At 37.3% G+C, this 27007-nt stretch overlaps 1 protein-coding gene across 1 annotated transcript; it reads left to right on the plus strand.

Moving 5' to 3' along the window:
- Positions 1 to 1633: 1633 nt before the first annotated feature.
- Positions 1634 to 25448, plus strand: TMEM33 (transmembrane protein 33). Its single transcript, XM_032632625.1, has 8 exons — positions 1634 to 1751; positions 1920 to 1991; positions 5081 to 5175; positions 5699 to 5886; positions 9152 to 9219; positions 10170 to 10303; positions 15287 to 15370; positions 19749 to 25448. The coding sequence occupies exons 2-8, from the start codon at positions 1947 to 1949 to the stop codon at positions 19876 to 19878; spliced, it is 744 nt and encodes a 247-aa protein (XP_032488516.1). The 5' UTR covers positions 1634 to 1751; positions 1920 to 1946; the 3' UTR covers positions 19879 to 25448.
- The last annotated feature ends 1559 nt before the right edge of the window (positions 25449 to 27007 follow it).

Raw genomic sequence — 27007 nt, forward strand, 5'->3', positions numbered from 1 at the left:
CCCGGGCTTGAACCCATGTTCTCTGCATTGGCAGGCGGATTCTTAACCACTGCGCCACCTGGGAGGCCCCGGGAAGCCCCTACTTTGATTTCAAGATGGCACCATTTGACTTGTCAGCTACAGCAGACTAGCTCCTAAACTACTCATGGCTACTGGTGGAAATCTACACATCTAAGAGAAGTCAGAGTATTACAGAGTCATGGTTTTCAAGTGGGGTACCAGCTGCCTGTATATCTCTAGTCAGCTTCCTGCCCCCAAACCCCTCAGATTTTATTCTCAATGTCCTGCTCTTCTAAGTCTTCCTTCTCTACAGCTCTTCTCTAGGTCTCAAAAGATGACCTTCCGGGCTTCCCTGGTGGCGCAGTCGTTGAGAGTCCGCCTGCTGATGCAGGGGACACAGGTTCGTGCCCCGGTCCGGGAAGATCCCACATGCCACGGAGCGGCTGGGCCCGTGAGCCATGGCTGCTGAGCCTGCGCGTCCGGAGCCTGTGCTCCACAACGGGAGAGGCCACAACAGTGAAAGGCCCGCGTACCACAAAAAAAAAAAAAAAAAAAAAAAAAAGATGACCTTCCTTCTCCAGCACACCCATATCTAGTCAGTCACCAAATCTTGGATGGCCTCTCCAAGTCATCTTTCCTCTTCTCTTCCCCCATAACACTGCCTGGTTCAGAATCCCATCACTTCTCTGCTATATATATGCAATGGCCTCTCTATTAAGCACCAGGCTTTTGATTTGCCTCTCTGATCATCCTCTTATCCTGTTTCCAGAGTGATCTTTTTATTTCTCACAATGTCACACTTCTTAAAATTGTACCATGGTTCTCTGGATTTCGGGTCAAGTTCAGATCCTCTCTTTAGCACACCTGCTGGCCTCTCTAACCCAGATCTTGCACAATGCACATCCTCCCCGGAACACACACACACACACACACACACACACAAACACGCCTCCCGCGCCCATCCCCGCCACCACTGGCATGTTCATTGTGGTTATACCGAACAAGGTCTCTGTCCTGTTGCTTCACGCGCTTTCTGTTGCCGTCTGCAATACCCTCCCCCATGTAGCTACCTTCTCCTTGAACTACCTCAGAACCTAGGGCCAGAATTAGATTTTCCAGGAACCCTTCCCAGACTCCTCTGATTAGGGCCTCCTGTGATTAACTCGGCCTCTCTGCATAGGACACAAGCAGTGTGCCGTGATTTCATCTTGCCTATCTCTCCCGCAGTCTGTGTCACAACCATCTTTTTATCCTCCTTGCCAAGCATGGAGCCTGTCACACAGCAGGCCTCAGGAAGTGCTTGCTGAAAGAACTAATGTTAGAAGTAGCACCACAGGGCCTTGCAAGCCCCTGGAACAAAACAGCAAAGAAGACATTTCTGAGCCTTCTATATCAGGGAGTAGAGAGCCTTCGTGGTTTGCCATGGGCAGGGAGGACTATCTTTGAGCTGTAACGATGAGACAAAAGCTGCCTGGCCAGCCCCGCTTCTTAGCTTACAGAGCAACTGGCGTACACGACACGGGAAGCCGAAGCCAGAAAAACGACATTTCCCGTCATGCCTCAGGGCACCGCTGCGGGTTTCCCCTCTGCGTCACCGCCTCTTCCCCACGGAAGTGAAAGGAGCACTTCCGGGTTCGGCAATAACCTGGGGCCGGAGGCCTTACTTTGGCACTGTAGGGCCTTGTTCCGAAGCTCCGCCTTCTCTCCGCTCTTTCTAGAAACCCAGCTTTGCTCTTGGTGGTGCCGGACAGGTATTTCCTGGCCGCTGCGGGTACCCGTGGGACAGTCCGCTGCACTGAAGCGGCGAGTCCTTTGCCCTGAGGAGGCTCGGAAGCTCACGCCGGGAGCAGGAAAGCCAGTTCCCGGAGTCGCGGACCCGGCGCTGACCTTCCTTCGCTCTTTTCCCTTTCCGATTGCAGCGTCCCAGACGCGTGTGTGAGACCCCCATGGCGGATACGGCCCCGAACGGCCCCCGAGGGGCGGGCGCAGTGGTAAGTGACCGGGCAGGGCCGTGTGGCTTGACTTGCAAGTTAGGAAGGAGCAGGAGGTGTTGGAAGTCGGGTCTGAGGCGTTGCAGAGGCTCCTTGCTTTCAGGACTGGGATTACTGGTGCGGGTGGGGGTGGGGAGAGGGCCGATCGTGAGCGAAGACGTTAGAGGGAGCTACAGGTTTCTGTTTCTGAAGCGACACCAGGCCGGCCTGGAGCAGGTGGCGCTCACCTGCATGCCCACCTGTATGCCGCGGAGATTGGGCCTTCTTGCTTCTTCCCACCCTTCGGTCCCTGTCCTGTCTCCTAAGGTTGAAGATGCCACCTGAGGTCGAGGCGTGACACACGCCTTGTTCCGCACACGCGTGTTGGCCCAGAACCGTTGTGCCCGTTTTTAAGCAGAAAGAGGGGAGCGGTCGTTCTCTTTTCCTTTCGTCGTTTTACGAAGAGAAATGTTACTATGCTTTTGTAACTTTTTTATTTTTAAGATGCAGGTCTGCTGCTTGTACCAGAAGCATAATTGTCCTCTAATTTTAAATACTAAGTATGTGAACTGAGCCGAGTGACTTTTTTCTTTTCAGACATTTGCAACGTCTCTTTATATGCACACTTTTTCTTTTTTTCTTCCCTTAATTTTGCTGAACCATTTGAGAGTTGCTTACATCATGATCATTAACCCATAAGTACTTCAGTATTCTTCTACGTGACCACAGTGCAGTTATCACAGCAATTTTTGCAGTTAAATTTGGGAAATTTAACGTTGATACGTGTTATCAACCTAATACACAATTTATATTCAGATATCCTCAGTTGTCCTTTAAAGCTTCTTCCTCCTTATCCAGACTCAATCAGGAAGTGTGCATTGCGTTTCCTGGCCTTTGGTCCCTTTTAGTCTGGAACAGTTTCCTTGTCCTCCTCTCATTTTTGTCTTTCGAGAGTTGAGACCTGTTGTTTTGCAAAACGCTTCTCAAATTGGAGTTGTCTGATTCCCACCCACCCCCCCTACAGATGACTAGATTCAGGTTAAACATTTTGGTAGGAATATTAAATAAGTGATATTCCGTTCTTCTCAGGGCATTATATATATCAGGAAACACTTTATGTTGATTTATCTCATCATTGGAGATAAGTTTGATCGTTTGGTTAAGGTGGTGTCCACCAGAGTTTCTGTTGTAAAGATAACTTGTTTCCCTTTATAAATAAAAAGTGTTCTGTGTCATGATACTTTAAGATTGTGTGAATAATTTTTCACCTCAATAGTTTTTTCACCCAAAGATGCATTATATTTTTTGCCTGAATTATTTGTAACATGGTCAGTCAGTTCACTCTTAAAATGTAAACCAGTATGCTTTTTTAAACCTTTTTTAAATTGTGTAGTAAAATGCACATGCATAAAAGTGTACAAGATGAAATGCACAGTTTAGTGATTTATCACCAAATGAACACCGTAAACAAATAGGTTTTAAAGAAAATGTTCTAAAATTAAATTTCAAACTATCATGTAGAATCTGAGTATTTGTAGAGAAACTGAGCACTGTAAGCTGGATTCATCCTTCCACTTGACTACTGGAGATCATTTAAATTTAGAAGAGTAACAGTAGTAGGATTGGGTAGAATAAAGTGGAGGCACATATCTGAAATTACCTGCATACTGTTAGAAAGCGTGCAATAAAATTAAATAAAAAGCATCCTTGAATTTTAAAAGATACTTGCATTTTTCCCCACAACTTTTTTTATATCTTCTTTCAAATGATAAATAAGTTAGATTGCTTTGAGCAGTGTTTAAGACTCCAGGTTAAGACCAATTAGTGAGATTTGAAATCCTTTTCATGGAAACACTGTTTATAAAACATTAAATAGAATACAAAATACCAAAATTTATCACACATAGTAAAGATAAATATTGTTTTTGTGAGATTTTTGTTTATTTTATATACTCACATATGTCTGTATTGGGTCTTGATGTAAAAATTGTTTGTGTAGGTTCTATCAAAAAATGTAAAAGCCACTTTAGAATTTGAATACACAATACAGTTTGAATGAGAAAACTGATTTTAAGTTATTGCATTCGTAATGATGGACACATCTGTTGGCAAAATGAAGCAAAAGAAAAGATAGAATGAGGAAAAAATGGGGAAGAAAGTGATATATGGAAGTTTAATCCAGGGCCGCAGAAACCAGGCTAAGACTTGTCAGGGAGCTTCAAGAGGATGAAGAAAGTCATAAAATTGGAGGTGAGAATAATGGCACAATGTCACGTGCCATTAACACCTGACAGCCATATTTTGAGCCCCTACAGTATGCCAGGCTTTTGTGTGTACGTTGGCAAATCATCCAGAGGCTAAGTGACTATTACCATTGTTTTACATTTCTCCTTTGTAAGGTTGATACAGTCCAAATTGGCTTTGTGTGATGCCTTTTTACTCAGACCTGAGACTTGCCTGTTTGAATTTGAGATTTTTTTCTAAGAATAGGCATTATGGTTCTCTTGAGAGCAATTAATTCTTATTTAATGTTCTTTTAAAGTAGGTGAAGCCAGTATTAAAAGTGTTGAAGGAATACAGGCAATTGTAGTTAAATTTTTCTTGCCTAATTAGTCTTTTTTTTTTTAATGTCAACTGGTATTTTTCTATTTAAGTACTTCCTATGCTTTCCATATCAAAACTATAAGGAGGGGACTTCCCTGGTGGCGCAGTGGTTCAGAATCTGCCTGCCAGCGCAGGGGACACAGGTTCGAGCTCTGGCGCTGGAAGATCCCACATGCCGCGGAGCAACTAAGCCTGTGCACCACAACTACTGAGCCCACGTGCCACAACTACTGAAGCCTGTGCACCTAGAGCCCATGCTTCACAGCAACGAAGCCACCACAAACAAACAAACTTATTAACAAAAAAAAACTATAGGGAGTTTGGCTTTGTTACTGAGCATATACATGAAACAGTTGCCCTAAGAGTTTACACTTAATGATCTTAAAAAAACAATTGCTACAGGGGCATTGAGACATTTTGAATAGGAATAAAACTACATAATATTCATCCTTAAAAACATAATTTGCAAGCTTAATTTACTACAATATTTTTCTTTTTACATTCAGCAATTCTTGATGGCCAATAAACTGGACACGGCAATGTGGCTTTCTCGCTTGTTCACAGTTTACTGCTCTGCTTTGTTTGTTCTGCCTCTTCTTGGGTATGTATTATACATGTTTCTGCCTTTGGTATTCACTTGTTCACTTTTTCTGGAATACCTTTTAGGTGTCATACTTGTTAAACTGCAAGGGGTTCAGGGACAAATAAAACACAGGTCTCATCCTTAAGGCACTAATATTCTAGTAATACCAACTGGAGGTATATTTTATATCATGTGCTTTGTGAAAAGTAACATCACATTGAAAATTGAGAGAAAATGGATGTGGGGATGAGAAGTTTATGGTTTTTTTTGCATTTTTGATTGTTAAAAGGAAGAATGACTGCTTTATAAAATTCAGTTGGGTATTGTACATCAACTATGCTTCAATAGAAATAAATAAAAATTCAGTTGGGTATATATATAAAGTGATGCTTCTAAAAAGGTATAGTAGGGTCAAGCAATTTTTTTTCTATTGACAAGTAATAGATTTAGGTATTGTGCAATTATGATGCAATTCACAAAGGAGGAAGAGACACAGTAGTTGTTTACATCTCATGATAACCTCTCCCCTGGTAATTTGCAGGTTGCATGAAGCAGCAAGCTTTTACCAACGTGCTTTGCTGGCAAATGCTCTGACTAGTGCTCTGAGGCTGCACCAAAGATTACCACACTTCCAGTTAAGCAGAGCATTCCTGGCCCAGGCTTTGTTAGAGGACAGCTGCCACTACCTGTTGTATTCACTCATCTTTGTCAATTCCTACCCTGTTACAAGTATCCTTTTGTACCTTTTTGACAGTGAAATTGCCTACTGAGTGTATAGGAGATCTCTTCTTATTATTTTTTGCTACAGGAAGGATTCAGCAATGAGGGTGTTCCATGAAGCCTGGGTTGGTTGGTTTGTTGGCGCTTCATTTGAATGAAGATACATTAAGTGTAAGAATTTCTGACTCTGAAATGTGAAGTCCAAATTTTGAAGAGCTGATTGGGAATTTTAAACTTTGTATCTTTGATCTTGCCTCTTGTAAGCTTCTTTATTAGCAATGGGTATTTTAAAATTCAGATTCAAAGCACAAACCTATGGAGGACTTATTTTAATATATGTTTCTTTCATTTAATTCACACATTCTTTGGGAAAATGCCCAGATGCCTTGCCTTAAGAAAAGAGAAGTCATCAGCTCTTTCTTTCAACTCCCAGTGAGCTAGAAACAAATGGAAATTAATCAAGAAATAACTTACTTAAGCTGAGAATGGGATAATTAATAAAATAAATAGAAATTAGTATTTGCTATGGATAGAGTAGAATATAAGGACACATGGATACTCTCTAGAGCCAATGAGAATTAAATAACTCATTTGGAATTTGTATGTTTATACATTTCAAAAATATGTTGTGGGATAAAAGTAGGTATTCTTAAAAAGGAGGGGAAGGGATTCTGCAGTTTGGTATGTTTGGGAAGCAATAGGTTAAACATTGTTAAATAGATTTCTTTACTGTAGGACCTTTGATATGGTAGTGTGCATTGTGAGACCTAAGAGTTATCAGTGTTCCCTAAACTTAATCATTTTAATAGGTTGTCCCCACCCCCACCCCTGCCCCCCTATGAATCATCCCTCAGGGGAGTATTCTGTACTTTCAAAAGTACTGTTCTTAAGTGTTCTTGAATAATTATGATACAACTGTACATAATGGAAAGTACAATAAAATATATCTCTAACACTAAATACTGCCTATTTAGATAATATTTTCTATGTTCATGAAGTATCAAATTTTAAATAGATTGTTTATAAGTTTTAAGGAAAAGAGAATAGGAGGAAAGTGACATTTTTTTGAGCACCTATTTTGCCAGTATATACAGACTTGACATACTTAATCCTTGCAACACTCTGAAAAAAATTATGGTGAGCATTATATTATTGATAAGGCTACTGAGGCTCAAAGAGTTTAAAGTAACTTGCCTGGCATCACATTGGCAAGTGAGTAGTAATGTAGGTAAAACTCACTAGGTAATTGTTGTACTACAACTGTAAATGATAAGCACATTTGTTTGGCATATCATCGGGTTGACCTGCTTTTGTCAGCCACATTCATTGAGGTCCTTTATAATCACCAATATTAAAATTCTTGCTTTTCTTAGATATAATGGGAAATTATATAGAGGTTCATATTTCTGCCCTTACTAGCTTAAAATTTCTTTGTAAAGAAAAACAAATGATAGAAGCTGTGTTTTCTAGATAATTAATGTAGAGCAAATTGAGTACATCAATACTGACCTCTGGGACAGTTTTATTGAGTGAATCCTGAGACGGTGCCAAATGACTCATGACAGTGAAGACAACCTCTCTGCCTTTTCTATCCAATTAGTTATTTGCTAGGCCATCTCTAGGGAATGTTGGAGATTAAGGATTTAATGTTCTTTAAATTCTTACAGGGAGGGGAGCGGGGAGTATGCAGTGGGAATAACATAAACTATTAATTGGCAAGAAATACTAATCTGATTGCGAAAGTAGTTGGGTATTATGTTAATAAAGGTGATCCCAAAGTCATATTCTGATCTTTGCTCTTAGAAAGGTGTTGTATTGTCCTTTTTCTATTGTACACTCTTCACCCCTTGTGTTTTCTAAATAGTTTAAATGTAACAATGAATGCTAAGGTTATGAATCTCTTATCAAGGATTTGTGAACTATAGAATGTTAGAGATGTAAGACTCATTAGAAATCCCTAGGTTTGATCGCTGCAAATTCATATGACAGAAGATGGAACTTGGCCTAGGGAAATGAAGTTAGTGTCAGAGCCAAGAGTGAACCCCAGATATCTTGACTCTGAATTAAGGATTCTGTTAGAAGTGTAAAACTCTGTGTGTGTGTGTGTGTGTATGATCTCTACTCAGGAGATTGGCATTTTACTTAAATTTTATGAATGGCACAGAAGAATTAGTGAGGATATTAATTGGAGAACATTTATATTAGAGAGTTAGGATTCTTATAATACTTGGCTATAGGTCATTGTTTACTAGCCACCTGGAACTTAGGAACCTTTGGGTCTTAAATGATGAGTTATGGTTAGAATGAATTCGATACTCAGGTTATGCTGTAGTGGTCATTTCCCTCACACCAAGCTTTCAGTTGGTGTAGAAAAATATAATGGTTTATTTCTTAGAAATTGCTACTATTTTTAGGACAAGTATTTTTGCCCTTCATAATTACCTATCTATATCATTTCATGGAAATAACTTGGACAAGTGGGGGACAAGTGGGGTTTTTTTGTTATCAACCTAGCAGAAATTGGTGTAAAGTCTTTTGAGCAATTTCCATTTTTCAGAAAGCTGAATGAAAATTGTATATTTTATCTATGACATAAAGCCAAACAGTGAAACTCAAATATAAGGATTCTTTGCTCACATCTGTAATTAAACTGATGAGACTCTCAATTGACTATATACAAAACCAAATATACACTGTCTTTTTTATTTGTACAAATTGAGAACACATTAACTGTAAAAGCTTGATTGGAACAGTATCTCAAAATAATGGGGTCCTTGTAGGAAAGAAAGAATTAAACATCTTTAGTTGAGGAAAATTTGAGAACTACTATTTAAACCACTACTCTATACTCTTTCCTAAGCAACTGAGTTGATGAAAGCAGTACAAAAGACTATTTTGGTATTTGAAGGCTAAGTTATTGTCCAGGATGACCATTGTAGGGTTAAAAGCTGTATCACTTAACGCTTTGAGATGGCCTAGATTTCAACTTAATTTAGCCAATGTTCGCAATATTTTATCCAATAGGAATAGGTGAAAAAGCTTTTTTCACTATTTTCTTCATAAAAAGAACTATGAGGTTTAAAAAATGCAAGTTGACTTTCTTCTTTACAGATTAAAAAAACCTTCATTTTATAGTGTATCAGTAGACCAAAAGCCATCACTGAACTCATTTTAGCAGATGCCATTTTAGATCTGTATATTTGAACATAATACATAGCCTGTTTTGCAAAGTGCTTGATGAATTTTTAATGTTTTCCTTAATTATTTTCTTCAGTGAGTATTTTCCCAGTCTTGCTATTTTCTTTACTTCATGCTGCCACATACACGAAAAAGGTCCTTGATGTAAGTAAAATTGTGCTGGCTTTGTTTTTTGTTTTTGACTCCTGGATTTACAGATAGTTAACACAAATTTGAGTTTTAAGACATTTGGGCATTTGTCACAAAAAGGTCCTGTATTCCGTACAAACTTGCTCTAAATTCGTGATTTGAAAGTTTTGGTATTTTTTACTGTTTAAGTTTCGATAAAATAGTACATTTTGTAGATAAGGGGTTGTATTCAAGTTTACCCCCCAGTTCCTGGAGTAATTTCTGAAGTTTGAAATAGATCTTTTTATTTTAAAAAAAATCATATATTTTTGATTTGGTAAGTTGTCAGAGAACTCTTGTTCTGTCAGTAATTTTAACATACCATGTGTGTAGAGTGTACCAAATTTCTTTTACACTGATGTTCAGAACTGCTACTTTCCTAAAATTTTTTCTTCTTACTGGGTTGGATCATTAAGCCTAATAACTGCAGTGTGCCAGGCAGATTGACTGCATGTGCACTGAAATTTGAATTAAAATATCCAGAATTGTGCCTTGTGTTGGCCTTCTTATTTATCCCTATAGTTCTTGGGTCACAGCAGAAATTGGACTCTGTAATTTCTACCTTTAATCAACTAAGGAGTCACAGATACTTTAACTGTATTTCTGGGTGGCCAGGTTTTGTTATGGTTGGAGAGAAATAACCACCACTTTTCTTGAAATAAGGAAGATAAAGTGTCTATGAATGAAAAGGACTTTTATTGAAGTTGTTTCTCTATTTAACTCTACAAATATAGAAAATACAATAAAGCAGGAAAATATGTTAACTGTTGTCCCTAAATAATTTGTACATTTTTATATCATCATTTTCAAATAATTGTCTTTTGGTTGTATTGTGTATTGGATATGCAATTTATCTAAAGAAAGAAAATAATTGAGTGATCGAAAATGCTTTTGTTATTTCTAATGTTTGTTTTCTTATGTTTTAGGCAAAGGGTTCAAATAGTTTACCTCTGCTGAGATCTCTCTTGGATAAATTAAGCGCTAATCAACAGAATATTCTGAAATTCATTGCTTGTAATGAAATATTCTTGATGCCTGCTACAGTTTTTATGCTTTTTAGGTAAGAATACAAATATATTTATTTTAGGAGGCTGGTGTCTAAGTGAACATAATAAATGTATCAACTCAAATTTTATCCTGCTTACATCTGTTGAAGTACATACTGAGATTCAGAGCTTAGATGGATCATAGCAATAATCTTTTCACATGATAATAGAGAACCTGAGAGTATAGTGAACTCCTGTAGTTTACTATGATAAACCTAGGCATTTGTCTTCTTTATTATTCCTTGTGATTTATCATTTAACATTCTGAAAATTAATTTCAGAATAACTACTTTTGAAAGAATCTTAGGAAGGCTAGTTTAGTCCATTCTAACATTATTGAGATGATTTTTCCCATACTAGAGAAAAATCTGAAAAATTAAGGTCGGGTATTATTAGTTGCTTACTGCCACCTCCATATTTTGTATGTTAATTATAGAAGGAATGCATGAATAAAGAAAGCCTTCCTTTTTTTTTTTTTTTTTTTTTTTTTTTTTGCGGTACGCGGGCCTCTAACTGTTGGGGCCTCTCCGGTTGCGGAGCACAGACTCTGGACGAGCAGGCTCAGGGGCCACTCGGCAGGCACAGGGCCCAGCCGCTCCGCAGCATGTGGGATCTTCCCGGACCGGGGCACAAACCTGTGTCCCCTGCATCAGCAGGCGGACTCTCAACCACTGCGCCACCAGGGAAGCCCAAGAAAACCTTCCTTTTAAAAATAGAACATTAGGATAGTATTGACCTCTCTATCTATATTCTTGCATTTAAGTTTTAAAACCACATTTCTGCCCAGATTATTGCCTTTTCAGTTTCTTAAATAATAGGACATTACAAATAAAAGCTAAAATACCATTTGACTATGAATCCTAGTTGGATTCTGTCCTCTCCTTCCCAGAGCTAAGGAGTTTGATATGGGTACATGTATGTAGTTCTTTTAAAGTACTTACACAGATGGATAGAAAATATATATTATTATTTTATGGGTGCGGGGCTTTGTTTAGTTTTTTGGGTTTTTTAAATTATTTTATTTTTGGCTGCATTGGGTCTTAATTGCTGCGCGTAGGCTTCCTCTAGTTGAGGCGAGCAGGGGCTACTCTTTGTTGCGGTGTGCTGGCTTCTCATTGCAGTGGCTTCTTTTGTTGCGGAGCACGGGCTCTAGGTGTGCAGGCTTCAGTAGTTGCAGCACGCGGGCTCAGTAGTTGTGGCACACAGGCTTAGTTGCTCCGTGGCACGTGGGATCTTCCCGGACCAGGGCTCAAACCCATGTCCCCTGCATTGGCAGGTGGATTCTTAAGCACTGTGTCACCTGGGAAGTCCCTTTGTTTAGTTTTTATTTTACATCAAAGGCATCAGTTGTCTGCATCTTGCTTTTTTCGTTCATACAGTATGTTTTCATAACCTATTTATATGACATTCATATTTCTGGTTTGTTTCACTTAATGGCTGTATAGTGTTCCATCATATTATTATGCTATATTTTATTACCCATTCCCCTGTTGATGGCCATTTGTTTCCAGATTTTTACTTTTCCAAATGTTGATGCAGTAAACATTTTTTTTACCTGTCTGCTTATACTTTTTTTTTTTTTTTTTTTTTTTTTTTTTGGCGGTACGCGGGCCTCTCACTGTTGTGGCCTCTCCCGTTGCGGAGCACAGGCTCCAGACACGCAGGCTCAGCGGCCATGGCTCACGGGCCTAGCCGCTCCGCGGCATGTGGGATCTTCCCGGACCGGGGCACGAACCCGTGTCCCCTGCATCAGCAGGCGGACTCTCAACCACTGCGCCACCAGTGAAGCCCTGCTTATACTTTTATGTGAGTCTGTACTTTTGCTGAGTCTAAGCTAGGTGCATTTTATATTTAATAGACCATACCAAATTGTCCTCTAATAGATCTGTATTATCTGTTTTCCATAATCTCATTAATTTGTAACAAACTTGTTTTTGTCTATGAAATATTTCATTTTAATGTTCATTGCCTTGGTTAACTAGTAAGGTTTTTATATACCTGACAGTTACTCCTTTCTTTAGCAGCACTTTCTTTAAGCTGGTGATAGAGTTTTCTAGATTTCTTCATAAATGCATCTGTACCATTCTTATAAATAATATCTTCCTCTGAAAACTCCAGGATCACCATATGTTGCTTAAGTTGTGGGGTTCAAAACTATAGGGTCCTGGAATGATACAACGGGAAGACTACTTTTTTCTTTTTTTTTGGGAAGACTTCTTATTGGGTGTTTGGGAGCTGGATTCTGGTTGATTTGACCACTAACTTAGCCTTCTGGGCCTTGATTTTCTACACTTAAAAAATTAGTAGTAGTTAAATAAGTAATTGCCAAAACTCCTTCTAGTTGTAACGTACCATGAATGTTGGGTATAGAATTTGATGCAACTGTATTTGTCGATTATTCCACTCTGAAATTTTCACCCTAGAAGTTAGTTCATCTCTTTTTTGTGATCCTGATCATACACTTAAACATTTTAATTGGTAAAAGGAACCTTTTGCCCTCTTACTTTCTTGCTCATTTTTCTTTTTCTTGGGTCATCTGGTCTTGAGTCACATGAGGTTCTGTGATTTGTTTCATGTACCTGGGTGAAAGTTAAAATGTAGCTACCAAAACTAACTCTTTATGTGGAGGTAATTGGTGACTATATCTGAAACCTCCACATTCTGGTTAATAAACAAAATAATTTGTTCTCCTTTTAGGTAAGCTTAAGAGAATTATAATGAAATGCTGAGATGCCAGGCACACTTAAACAAAAACCTCATTTTTGAGACTTCCCTGGTGGTGCAGTGGTTAAGACTGCCTGCCAATGCAGGGGACACAGGTTCGATCCCTGGTGTGGGAAGATCCCACGGGCCGCGGAGCAGCTAAGCCCGTGCGCCACAGCTACTGAGCCTGCACTCTAGAGCCCGTGAGCCACAACTTAAAAGCCCACGCACCACAACGAAGAGTAGCCCCACTCGCCGCAACTAGAGAAAGCCCGTGCGCAGCAGTGAAGACCCAACACAGCCCCCCCACCGCAAAATAAAAGTCTGTTTTGGAACTGTATTGAATTTTTTGTTGGAGCACCAAGTTTTGACTATACTGGTATATTAAGTCAATTGTGCTACTTAATCTTTTATTTAAACACTTATGTACAAGTTGATTTTAATTTTTAAGATTGTAAAGGAAATGAGAATTTACCAAAAATATTTAAATAGGGGAATCACTTTGTTATTCTAAAAAATTAAAATTAAGTAATAAAGTTTTATTCAATCCCTAATAAGAAAAGCTGTTCATGTTTCAAGTGTGTCACTTGACCACAATGCAAACTGTAAAATTAAAAACAATTTTAAGTCATTGTTCCTTAAATGCTACCTTTCGTGGTAGAAACACAGTCTGATGTTAGAAGGCTTTATTAAGTTAAACTTGTAGCAGTAATGCATAAAGCTCTGTATTTAAAAGTGAACATTCTATGAGTTTTCTTATACATGTAGTGTATGAGTTTATCTTACATGTACATGCACACATGTGCAAAGACAAGTAAAAGGATGATCGTTGTAGTTTTATTCATTAGTAGAGAGCTTGTTACATAACAGTACATGCATAAGATGGAATATTTGAAGCTGTGAAAAGAATGAGGTAATTTATGTGTTGTGATAGGGGATGATCTCCAAGATATAATAAGTTTAAAAGTGGTTGAGAACTGTGTAGGGTATTCCCCATTTATATTTTGGAGTGTGTGTGTTTAAAGACATGTATATTTCTTTCTGCCTCAGTTTCTTCATCTTTAAAATCAGAATGATAATACCACTTCCCTCCTAGAGTTAAATGGATTCAGTGCATTACAAAATGAGCACTGTGTGTTAGTCATTATATATACTTGTTTATGTAAATTTCTGGAAGGATGTATTAGAGACTGCTATGACTTGGAGGAAGGAACTAACTTGGCTGATGGAAAATTTGTTTTTCATTGAATATTCTTTTCTACTTACATTTTCTGTAATAGTGAGTTTCTCAATTTAAAGAGTTAAAGTTTTAAATGATTTATTGGGGAAGGTGGATATTACATTTAGTTATAAGTTTGTAATCATGTAAATTTTTATTATGACAGTAATATCACACAGTTTAGGGGGAAAAAAGGCTAAAAAAGGGAATTCCCTGGCGGTCCAGTGGTTGGGACTCCACGCTTCCACTGCAGGGGCCCAGGTTTGATCCCTGGTTGGGGAACTAAGATCCCGCAAGCCTCATGGTGCGGCCAAAAATAAAAAGGGGTGGGGGGTGAGGGGTGGGACTAAAAAAAATTAATCTAACAAACAAACCGTATTTAGCATCTTAATGCATTTATTCCCCCCAAAAGTTTTAAAATATAGTTGTAGTAATAGGTATAGCTTTACATTCAGCTTTCGTCAGAGTTACTGTGTAGTTTTCATAGTCAAGATTTTAAGTAGTTGCATACCAAGTCCATCAAACATATGATTTACTTAGCCCTGCTACCTAACTATCCATGTTAGTTTGTTGCTGCATTTTATCTGTAGTTATTTTAGTGAATATCTTAAGATAGTTTTTCCTAGGAAAGTATTCCAGACTTAGAATTTCATAAACATATATATGACTGTTGAGGTATTGTCATTGTTTTTTAAACGAAGAAAAATAATGTAGGCTATGTAAATTTACTAGTGACCCTGTGTGGTTTTATTAGTTTTCTTATTTGCTTATATAAAATAAATTACTTTTTATTTTAAATATCTTATAAAGTTTTAAAACTTTATTATCAGTTATTAGTGGTAATTGTTGAAGCATTTATTTAATATTTGCTGGTTTATTTAAAAGCTTTTAAAAATTTAGAAAATAATACCTACATAAATACATGAATAACTTGGATTTAGATATGATAGATAATACCGTGACCATTTGATGAATGAAGACACACACATTCTCCAATTAAATTGCCTTTAAATTTTGAGAGTATACATATGAATTGATGATGTATATTTATTGCCCTTGTATTTGTTTATTTCAGTGGTCAAGGAAGTTTGCTCCAGCCTTTTATATACTATAGATTCCTTACTCTTCGATACTCCTCTCGAAGAAATCCATATTGTCGGTAAGCTGGTGACTAGTTTAAACCTGTTTTATTTATTAAGAGTATTGTGAAATACAGTATTTGTAACTTTTAAGAGTTGATTAACTTTTGTGTTAGAATTTAGAAGCAAGCAATGTTTTTGTGAATTTAAGTTTTGGCCTTAGAACTACCGAGGATTGATGAGGAGGTGGTTGTACTTCTTTTCAGACACTAAGACTAGACTTTTATTGACCACTTCTAAAACACTGCTAAAGCTTAAGGAGTTTTAAAATGTGTAGGACATAAGTCCCACTCTCAAGGCACTTTCCTAGTTGAGGAAACAAAAAACACATGTCAAATAATAAGAAAGGAAGCAGTAGTTTAGGATATGGTATTCACGTTGTCAATCTATGATGAATTGTCTTGTTTATTCTACTATATCAGTACTATAATCCACAACAGGGGAGAGATCATTGAGCCAGAAGAGAGAAGAGCCCAGGAAAGTTTCACAAAATAGAGATTTTAATTTGTTCTGGAAGGATTAAAGCCTTTGAATAGACAGAATAAGGAAAAGCATTTTAGGTAGGAAAACAGAACAAGTTCAGAGGCAAGAAGATAAAAGCAGAGTTTAAGGGGCATTGAGTAGACCTATTTGACTATAAGGGAAATTCTGAATGGTGAGTGCATGGAGCAAAGATTTACAAGGTATATTGGAGCCATATCATAAAACTTCTTGAGTTTCAGGGTAAGAAGTTTGGAACTTACTTTTTGGATGTATAGGAATGATGGTTTTGACAGGATCATAATAGTTTTCTGATAGCCTGTGCAGAATTGTTTGGAGTGGTAAAATGAAGCAGAGAAATATTTTAGTAAATTATCATAATATTGAGGAACGGAGGCTTAAATTAATGTACAATAAATTATGCCTTCTGATCTCAAAAATTAGAAGAAAACAAAAATGAATAGCTGTTCTTTTTTTTAATTTTTATTTATTTATTTATTTTGGCGGGCTTTTCATCATGGTGGCTTCTCTTGCGGAGCACAGGCTCTAGGCGTGCAAGCTCAATAGTTGTGGCTCACAGGCTCTAGAGCTCATGCTCAGTAGTTGTGGCACACGGGCTTAGTTGCTCTGTGGCATGTGGGATCTTCCCGGACCAGGGTTCAAATCCATGTCCCCTGCATTGGCAGGCGGATTTTTTAACCACTGTGCTACCAGGGAAGTCCCTGAATAGCTGTTTTTAATAGCTTCTTAAATATGTTACTCAGATATTAATGTTAACATAGTTTTTGTTTTCACGTTTAAAATAAATTCATCATGTAGTAGAATTCAGCCAGAAATCCAGTGAGTGTGTTAGCATGATCTCTATTATATTTTCACAAGCAAAGTAAAAACTGAATTTGAATGCTGGTCCATCATTTGCCAGGTCCATCATTATGACTTCAGGCGAGTTACTTAAATTTTAATTTCTTCACTGACAGAAAAACCTCCTTCTGGAGGTGAAATGAAGTAGTGTTTTTAAAAGTGCTTAGATTCTATTAGGTTCTTAATAGTTCATTTTCCTTTTTTTATGCTTCTGATTCTCCTTTGAAGGGGTTTTTATGCTTTCACAGACAATGTCTTTTTCACAGTACTTCCTAAAATAGAGCTTATTTTCTTTAGACATAGGTTCTTAATGAGTTCATAGTCAAAAATAAACCTTTAATTTTACTTGATTCCATGAGTTTTTCCCTTTTTCTTTCTGGTTCTTGTATTCATTTTAGACATCATATTCTGGTTCCCTACCCTGGCATCCAGTTTTCATCAGTAGATTTGTTTTTCTCTGCTTCTTTATATCCTCTTCTTCTCTACTCCTGTTTTCTCCACATATCCTTAAATCATATCATTACCTATAAAAATGTAGAAGTATTCAGTGGAATAGAAAAGAAAGGATAGCAGTGCTGTAAGATAACACAAATATGTGCTAATAAACATCTCGCATTAGTACACATTTTAATCAAAACAGTGGAAAGGTAATGAAAAATATTTGGGCTTATAAATATTGATAAGCAGGCTATAAAACTACATTTTCTACACTATACTTTTTTTTTCTTAAGGTTTATGAGACAGTATATATAGCCAGTTTGTACCATGTTCACTTAGCACGATATTTATTCTCAAGTTAATCGTATGAGTCCTTTGTTCATGTCTAGTGTAGATTGTGCAGAGCTGTGCTAATAGAGCAGCCACTAGCCACATTTGACCATTTAAATTTAAATTAATTAAAATTCATAAAATTTAAAACTCAGTTCCTGAGTCAACACTAACCATATTGTTCAGTGCTCAGAAGCCATGCATGGCTGATGGCCGCTGCATTGGACAAACAGACATTTTCATCACCACTGAAAGTGCTGCTGTTTATGCCAGGGATAGAACCATGAATACGAGAACAAGGCATGCCTTATCGGTAACCTGAAGGGGTTTAAGTAGAGTGTTTTCAGGATGCCCTCTAACTTGATTCATTAGCCTCATTTATTCTGAAGACAGTGATTGTGTGTTGATGATAACAAGTTTAATGTGGGATTGAAATACCTGCTTCCTAGGGACTTAGAGCTGAGTGAATTAGATAGCTACATAAGTCAGTATGATGATGAAGGTGCTGTGAAGGCACACAGTGCAGAGGGAGACAGATGAGAATTCACGGAGGACGTGGTAATAGAAGGCCAAGCCTTTTGAAGTCTGAGTTCTGGCATGTGGGTGCCTGAATGCGCTTGGCATGCCAGTAGTTGTCACTTGAGTTGAGGAGGTATATAGGGAAGTAGTGAAGATCTGTGCCCGGAAAGGGAGACAGGAACTAGATCATGTGGAAGGGTTTGGACTTTATTCTAAGGTGGGAAGAGCATTTGAAGTTTGTAATGTGGAGGGGTTGAGAACACGATAAGGTCTGATTTAGAAATACTATTCCAGAAGATGGATTTCAGGCTCACCAAAAGGACAAAAAGACCAATTTGGAAACTGTTAGAGAAATCCAGAGCCTGAACTAATTCAGCGGTAAAAAAGGGATAAATTCGAAAGCTATTTAGGAGAGTTGGAACTTGGGGCTTAGGGAAGAAGAATATAAAGAAGACTTCCAGGTTTCTGGCCTAGGAACCTTGGAGAGTCATGAGTAATGTGGCTGTCACAAAGGTAGGAGATACAAGAAGAAGGTCAGGTTTTTAGATAAATGTGCATCTTTCCAAATTTCCTTCCTGTTTTTGTGTGAGAGTGTATTACATCCTTTTAAAAAACAGATTATTGGGCTTCCCTGGTGGCACAGTGGTTGAGAGTCCGCCTGCCGATGCAGGGGACGCAGGTTCGTGCCCCGGTCCGGGAAGATCCCACATGCCGCAGAGCGGCTGGGCCCCTGAGCCATGGCCGCTGAGCCTGCACGTCCGGAGCCTGTGCTCTGCAAAGGGAGAGGCCACAACAGTGAGAGGCCCGCGTACCACCAAAAAAAAAAAAAAAAAAACAGATTATTGCCTTCTCCTAACCATAAAAATAACACAGAGCATACAAAAAGGTAGAAGTTGTGTCTTTATGTAGGATGAGTCAGCACATAAAAATATGAACAGCCAAAATTGTCCTTGATGATTCTTTAAAGCACTTATAAATTACAGTACAGTATACATGATTTTGTGTCTACTAACCTGTACAATATGTGTGATGTGTGTGTGATTACAGTATGTAATAAAGAGTACTTCGTAGGCAAGTGGCACAGTTAAGGCAAAGCCGTGATCCACAGCCAGCCTAGGCTCAAAACAGGCAGCGTAACATGGGCATCATGGCAGAGAGTGGTAGGAGATGAAGCAGGAAAATTCAACTGAGACAAGATTGCAGAAGGCACGGGATGTTGAGGAGGTGGGATTTAGTCTGAAGGCAAACAAGAGCTTATTTGATCAATGGAATGATCCAGTTGGGAGGTAACATTTATTGAGCATCTTCCGTGTTGTCTCATTTAAACTTCACTGTGACTCCAATAAGTACATAGCCCCATTTTTCAGATGAGGAAAGCTCTAAGAGGCAGTATGTTCTTTTAAGGAAATAGTAGGTGGGATTGCTCATATTATTTTCACTTTCTTGGTCTCTTTTTTAGAACTAGTTGAATTTGCCTAAGTCAAATATGAAAACTATGTGACTCAACTGTAAAGAAGATACAGATCATCCCTAATCTCAGCCCTCAGAGAGAGCCACTTATTAAATGCTTTTGTTAAATGATTTTTTTCCCCAAAAAAGGAAACAGGTGTTGATTTGGGGGACTTTATTTTGTATGTTCCCTACAGTGCATCCTGGTTACTTTTACTTCAAATTCTTTAATGGCTGTGGGAAAGTCCTTCATTAGCATTTGCTCTTGCATTACGTTGCTTTTTCATTGGGTTCCTGAAAGAAAACTGTTTTATGTTGCAGGACCTTGTTTAATGAACTGAGGATTGTTGTTGAACATCTAATAATGAAACCTGCTTGCCCACTGTTTGTGAGAAGACTTTGTCTCCAGAGCATTGCCTTTATAAGCAGACTGGCACCAACAGTTGCATAGTTTAACATCCAGCTAAGTTATATATAATATAAATAAGCATTGTTAGCTGCTGGTACTTCTGCTATGGATGGTTAATTCCAGGTGTAAAACTGACCTCAATGCAATTTACATAATTAATGCATCTCGAAAGTAAAATGATCATTTTCCTGGCATGTTAAATCAAGCCTTTTAAACACTTTCTGAGAAACTTTATTGTAATGTATTGTTAATAGTTAGGGAAGTTTGAATCTTGTGATAAATGTATCAAAAATTCTTTAGATGCTGCTGTGCCTTTATCATGAAGTACATTTATTTCTCTGGTAAAAATAGCTCTAAAATTTGTTTTCATCTAATTGGTAACCTGAACTTATATCTGGCATGAGTTCATTATAGTAACATTAACATGTAAATTCAGTATATTTTGAGACAGTATTCTTTTGCCATTCAGTAATTTTGGTTGATGATTTTAACAAAAACACTTCCCACTGTATTTAATTTCAAATTGCTTTTAAATTGATTTTGTGCTGCTTTGTTAGGACAGATTTATTTTAGATGTACCATTATAATAGGAATGCTATATGTATCTTATACTATGACCTTCCAAAATTTTATTTTCATAATTACTTCTGTGGCTTTGAATATTTTTTTTTAAAAAGGCCCAACTGAAAGCTTGTTAACCAATTGGGTAAATATTTGTGGTCACCTAAGCGTTTTACATCAGAGAGCAATACAGTAGTCGGACAGTTTTCCTTTCACAGACCCATTGAGTAACATTTCTCAAATAGGAAATCCTTCTTTTAGAAATGTGGATACATAGGTTTTAGTATTACTGTAGTTTATACAATTACTTAGATCAGATTCTTGACTGCGAGTTTTCTCGCTTTCTTAGGCTTGATTTTCATAGACAGTTGCAGCAATTCAGATGCCTTTTGAAAGGAATGTAACTGAAGATTGAGCGCATGACTAAACTTTGTATCTGTTCTGAAATAATAATGAAGATTATACATACTTACCCATCAAATCTGACTTGAAAGGTTTATAGGAAAGGTTATTGCCTGGGAATGGAGCCAGGGGAGGAGTTGTGGGGGAAATAGTACACGTTTCGGTGGTGTAACGCACAGCTGTATTTGGGGGGGTTGGATGTATTATGCAACTGTGATTTGAGTTGTATAATATGTTAAATGTGTTCGTTGAGCTTCCATTAACTCCTTTTTAAAATTCATTCTGATCTTTATTGTTGCATGATTGGAAATGTTTAAAACCTTGCAAAATGTAAATACAGAGTAATGTAACGGTTTTTTGTGACCAGTTTTCTTCTATGTGCATGTAACTTGGATTTCTCCAGTATACTCAGTGACTTATCAGTAACATCAGTTTTCTTTTTCAACTTTTTGATCTATAGAAATGTGATACCTACTTGATAGCTCAACTGTCACCAACTATTTTTGTAATTTTGTAATATTTATCTACTAAGTTAGAGAAGCCTCGTAATATACAGTTGATTGTAGGGGTGGGGCAGTCTCACTATCACTATGTATCACTATCTGATGGTTTTAAAAACTAAACTTTCTAGAGCAATAAAGTAATTATAAGGTTAAGTAAACAATATATTATTGATTTCTAGTGACGTTTTTAAAAATTTGAATTGTATCAAGAAATTTTGGCAGCTGAAGGCATACTTTTAAGTTACTAGGCGTTTTTGTTTGCTTTTACAATTTTTTTTAATCATGAGATAATTTTAGATTTGTAGAAGAGTTGTAAAAAATAGTAAAGAGAGTTCCTATATACCCTTTACTCAGCTTCTCCTTGTGTTAACAGCTTCCATAACTATACAACATTTATTAAAACTAAGAAATTAACCCTGGAGCAATGCTATTAACTATTAAGGTACAGAACTTATTCACATTTCACCAGTTTTTCCATTTATTAATTTTCTTTTTGTGTGCTCTGTTTCTACCATGATGTTTCTTTGAATGATCTATAAGTATGCCTCTGTTTTTAGTTTTTCCTCTTTATGTTGAAAATTACTATTGGTCAAAAGGATTTTCCTAAAGGAAATAATTCATGTTTAACAAAAAGAATATAACATTAATACTATTACAATTTAAAACCCTCTGTGCTTCAAAAGTCAATGCTTTTATCACATAATGGAGTTATATTTCTGATATGCTCATGTTCTTTAAAGGAAGGCTTGATTTATAAACAAAATACTCCTAAACTCATGAAAAAATAAATCTTACAATTTGAGCATTACTAGACGCTTAGTTAGCATGAACATGTAGTTAGGAATTTTGCAGTATGAATACATACAACTAGCTAATTTGACATCTGAAATTATAGGGTAACTTGCATATCTATCAAATTAAAATTAAGGAAATAGAGTATATAGAATGAATGTACTAGGAGAAGTTATAGCTGCATAGCTGAATTTATTTTTACTTACAGGTTTAAAAAAAAGTTGATTTAACATCCAGAATATCTAATTCTTTAGGAAGTGGTATAATGCTGCTGTTCTTCTAGTACTTTTAGATATTAAACCTTCTTGGACAGGTGGAACAAAATCTACTTAATTTCTAACAAAGATTCTGTATTCCATTTGTATACTTGATTCCTCATGAATTTTAACTATTTAACATCAGTCTAAAGAGAAATTTCATAAATAACAATTAGTATTTAAATTATCTTGGCGTAAAATTCACGAAGGTAGATGCTCCTAGAAGAAGTAAGCAAGAAAAAAAACTAACCTTTTTTTTTTCCCCGGTACGCCAGCCCCTCACTGCTGCGGCCTCTCCCGTTGCGGAGCACAGGCTCCGGATGCGCAGGCTCAGTGGCCATGGCTCACGGGCCCAGCCACTCCGTGGCATGTGGGATCTTCCCGGACCGGGGCACGAACCCGTGTCCCCTGCATCAGCAGGCGGACTCAACCACTGCGTCACCAGGGAAGCCCAAAAGCTAACCTTTTTTAAAAAAAAAAATGAATTTAGTTATTTAGGAACCTCCCTTACGGGGAAAATCAAGGCATGCTTAACATTAAACCAGAAGTTGTGAAGGATTTATGGTCTGTTGTATAACTAAGAATTGTAAAGCTATCAGAATACTTCTTTTCCTCCTAAAAATCAGGATCAAAAATCAGTTTAGGTTTGTGAGTTTAGGACATGAATATTATTCATCTGAAAAAGGAAAATAATTGTGTATATAATGCTGCGAGCAGAACTGAGAGTTTTTGTTCTTTTTAAGTTTGAGATAAGAATAAAATTAATTTTGAGGGATTGTGGTAAAGATCCTTATCTAATGCTAAGGAATCTGTTTTAATTAATATAGTTCTGAAGCTCCCGTCCACCCATCTACCCAAATCCCCTTTTGATCTGCTACCCTCAATGCTGTCACCCATATTGAGACTGATTTTTATTCTGTAATGAAAACCTCAAGGGAGAAAGTAACCACACTTATGTTTATGAGCAGTAGGTGGCACTCTTTCCTCAAGTAGTCCCCAGCTGTTTTACGGGCCATGTTGGAAGGTTAAATGCCACTAAATCCTGAGTCAGCATAAAACTAAGGACCTGAATTCCAGGTCCATAATTTAATATGTAATTATTCAATATTCAGTAAATATTTAGTAAGCATTTACTATGAGTACCTTTTAAAAATATTGAAATGTTCAAAAGCTGGAAGAAGTACCCTGTTAATATCTGCTTCCTAGGTAAATAGTAGAATAGGCCACAATTATTGGTGTTATTCAGATCATGGTCTCTGCGTTTTTGTTTTTGTTTTCATAAGTGCCTAAATTACCTAAACACATCAATTATAAAATTGCTCTTTCTCCTTCATTTCAGGTATGTAGAAAAATGGTACTTAAAATTTGTTCATGGTCATTTTGTAGGTGTACAAGGTGTAACTAGTTCCATCTCTTAAAATTTAGACTTTTCACAATAATACAAAAGCATATTGAAATTTTTGGATATTAGGAATGGTACCTAGATTTGTAAATTCAGTTTGAGTTGCAGAGACAACTATTGATAGTTTCACTTATCATCTCGTTGGAATTTCTCTAGAGTTAAGAGAATTCTACATAGGTTATATGATAGTGTAGCTCAACAGATAATATACCAAAGGCATATACGTTTTATAAATCCAGGAGTTATTTCCAGAGATTGTTGTAATGAGCAGGCCTGTTACAATATTCTGGGTGGAAAGTTGTGACTGGATCTGATACTAAGGATAAGTAAGGAGCTGCTAAAAGTTTGGGAGGTTTCCTGGTAGTAATTACTCTATGACATGTTTATCTTCAGAGGTGGTATGTGGGAGGGTTCTTAGAAAGGAACATATCCCTGTGTGAGGGATTAACTATAGAGTAGTCTCTCTCCTGTTGTGCAGCGCAAATAGGAAAACTGACCTGCACTGAATTTGAGTTGATGTGACAAGAGATAAAGTACAGTATTTTTTTAGTCTAAAACAGATTCTTTTTCTTAGAAAATGATAGAGAAAAGTTATTATTGGGTATCTTTGCTGGAATCTAAAAATTAGCTCACATTCCAGAGGAAGGAAAGGCCCAAGAATCATTTCATTGTTTCCATCATAGTTTTCCCGAGCTACTTTTTTGATATGCTCAGTACTTTTAAACTAACCATTTTTTTTTCTTGGTTCATGACAGTTTAGTTCCAACCTAGACTATTTTCTTTTGTAACTTTAAAATAAGACAAATGCTTTTGATATGAATTTTTGCTTGCGTATGTATCTGTAAGTTGAGACCAAATGGGCAAAGTCTTGGGCAGATAACATTTGTGATATGTATATATTGAAACAAATGTAAAAGGGTCACAAGGATTAGAAAGAGAGTCATAAAAAACTGCTTGATATATAAATGCATTACTTCTGGTGCTCTATATAATGGGATATATTGAACTAAAAAATCTGTATACACAGTATGTCAGCATTTCTTAGTAACTCCTTTTGAATCCATTTTTAATATCTAATACAGGTTGGGGAGTTACATACTCTTCAGGCCAATACTATCCAGACTGTATAAATTTATAAAATAAATTGAAAAATTCATCATTCCCCTGTATTCAAGATCAAAGCACATAAATGCTAATGTAGGGCTCAGAGGGGACATAATATTGCTCCTGAATATTTGAGAAAATGTGAACTCCTTTCAAGAAAATCTAATAAACATAATAATCCTAGCCTGCTGACACTAAGGAAAAAGGACCTCATTCACTCTTTCTTTTATGCAGTGATTTACTGGTCCCTACTGATTCTCAAATTGAATCACCATACTAAATTATCTGTGCTGGTACCTGTGAAAGTAAGCCCTGGGATCCATATTTGTTTTGTGTTCTGCTTAAATCAGCAAGAATGATAAATTTGATGGTGTGAAATTGGAAGTGTCAAGGGCTTTCTTTGGCGATTGAGCAAAATAATGTCTCCACTTGTAATTTATTGTGACCCTTTTTCACTGTATTTGCTTTGTATATCTAATATTTATTTCAATACAAATTAAATTGTTGTTCCCTCATCTGTATTGTTATATCTGAGATTTTATTGATGTAGAAATCAAATTGCATAATAAAAAAAATTTTCTCTGGATTTAAGCTGATTTGATAATGTTATGTTGCAAAAAAACATTTAGAATTTAGCTTTCAATTGCTCTTCCTTGCCTTATTGTTAGAACAAGGTGAATTTGAACTTTTTTTTGTCTTCAGCTCATCGCAAACAATAGAACTGGTGTGATTTTGTGATCTAGTATGAAACTGGAAAAGAAAATGTGGGCTAAGGTGAAACTGGAAAGAAAAGAAAAATTGTAGTGCATCTCTCAGCTGTTCACTTGCTTGCTCTCCTGTACTTCTTTGTCTAGTGAAATTTACAGCCTAGTGGATAAGTTATTTGTAACCCTAAAATGATTCACAATACACAGTATATTCAGAGTCATAAATCAACACAGGATAACATAGAGGAATATATTTCCCTCCCAGATGTTTAGAGTTGGCAGATATTTTGTGTGGCAATTTTAATAACTGGTACTAAGCAAAACACTGAAGAAGCGAGTTAAATCCTTGTCCACTTAGAGATTGTAGTCTAAGAGGCATTATGGAAATCAGTTGTGTAAAGGCAATTTTGAGAGGTGAATAAATATTGAATTCGTAAATGAGTTGTCCGTGTAAGGGGGAAAATGTTTGATAGCTCAATAAATTGAGTGGTAGGAGAATTGATTTCCTAAAGATTCAGTGGTATAGGCTCTTAGGAACATATATATTGTTAATTCATAATGCTCTTTCCCTGAGCATATGGGGATATTTGAAGCTGTTTAGGAAATAATTCTGAGCTTTGGGGAGGGAAAGGTCATGTCATTCCCTAAGCCTGGTTGAATGGAGTGACTCCTCAAGGAAGTGGTCAGCCATTGCTTATCGGGGAAGGAGAGTTTCAAAAGCAGAAACAAAGGAGGAGCAGTCAAGAAACAATAGTGCAGCTGTGGGGCAGGGTCCTGGTTCCTCCTTAAGGAATATAACAATATCTTTGAGTTCTGTGGGAACTATGGCCCCCACTTGGGTGGAGAATGGTAACTTAAGGCCGAGCACAAGATTCCTTGAACACGGCTCTGTTACCTCACCATAGACCAATCAGAAGAAAGTGCACACGGGAAGTCAGATCCCTCTTCCCCAAATGATTCTCCCTTTAAAAACTTTCATAGTCAAGCAGAATCTTCAAAGTTGATTTTTGGATACCAGTCCGTCTTCTCCCTAGATCGCTTCCTGAATAAAGCAACTTTTCCTTTCCAACCAACACTCTCATCTCTTGAGTATTGGCATTCCAGCGGCGAGCAGCAGAACCTGAGTTCAGTAACAACACCACCTTCCTCCTGGGAGAAGAAGCTGGAGATTGAGTTAATAATTGATCATGCCTATGTAATGAAGCCTCCATGAAAATCCCTGAACTGTGGGCTTTGGAGAGCTGCCAGACTGGTGAACAGACTCATGTGCTGGGAGAGTGGTGCAACCCAAATCCATGGGGACAGAACCTCCTACACTTGGAACGCTTCTGGACTTTCATGATGTCTCTTCATCTAGCTGTTCATCCATATCCTTTATTATATGATAAACGTAAACACATTTCCCTGAGTGCTGTGAGCTGTTCTAGCAAAGTTATCAAACCT

The sequence above is a fragment of the Phocoena sinus genome, chromosome 5, assembly GCF_008692025.1.
Source record: "Phocoena sinus isolate mPhoSin1 chromosome 5, mPhoSin1.pri, whole genome shotgun sequence".
Lineage (NCBI taxonomy): Eukaryota > Metazoa > Chordata > Mammalia > Artiodactyla > Phocoenidae > Phocoena > Phocoena sinus.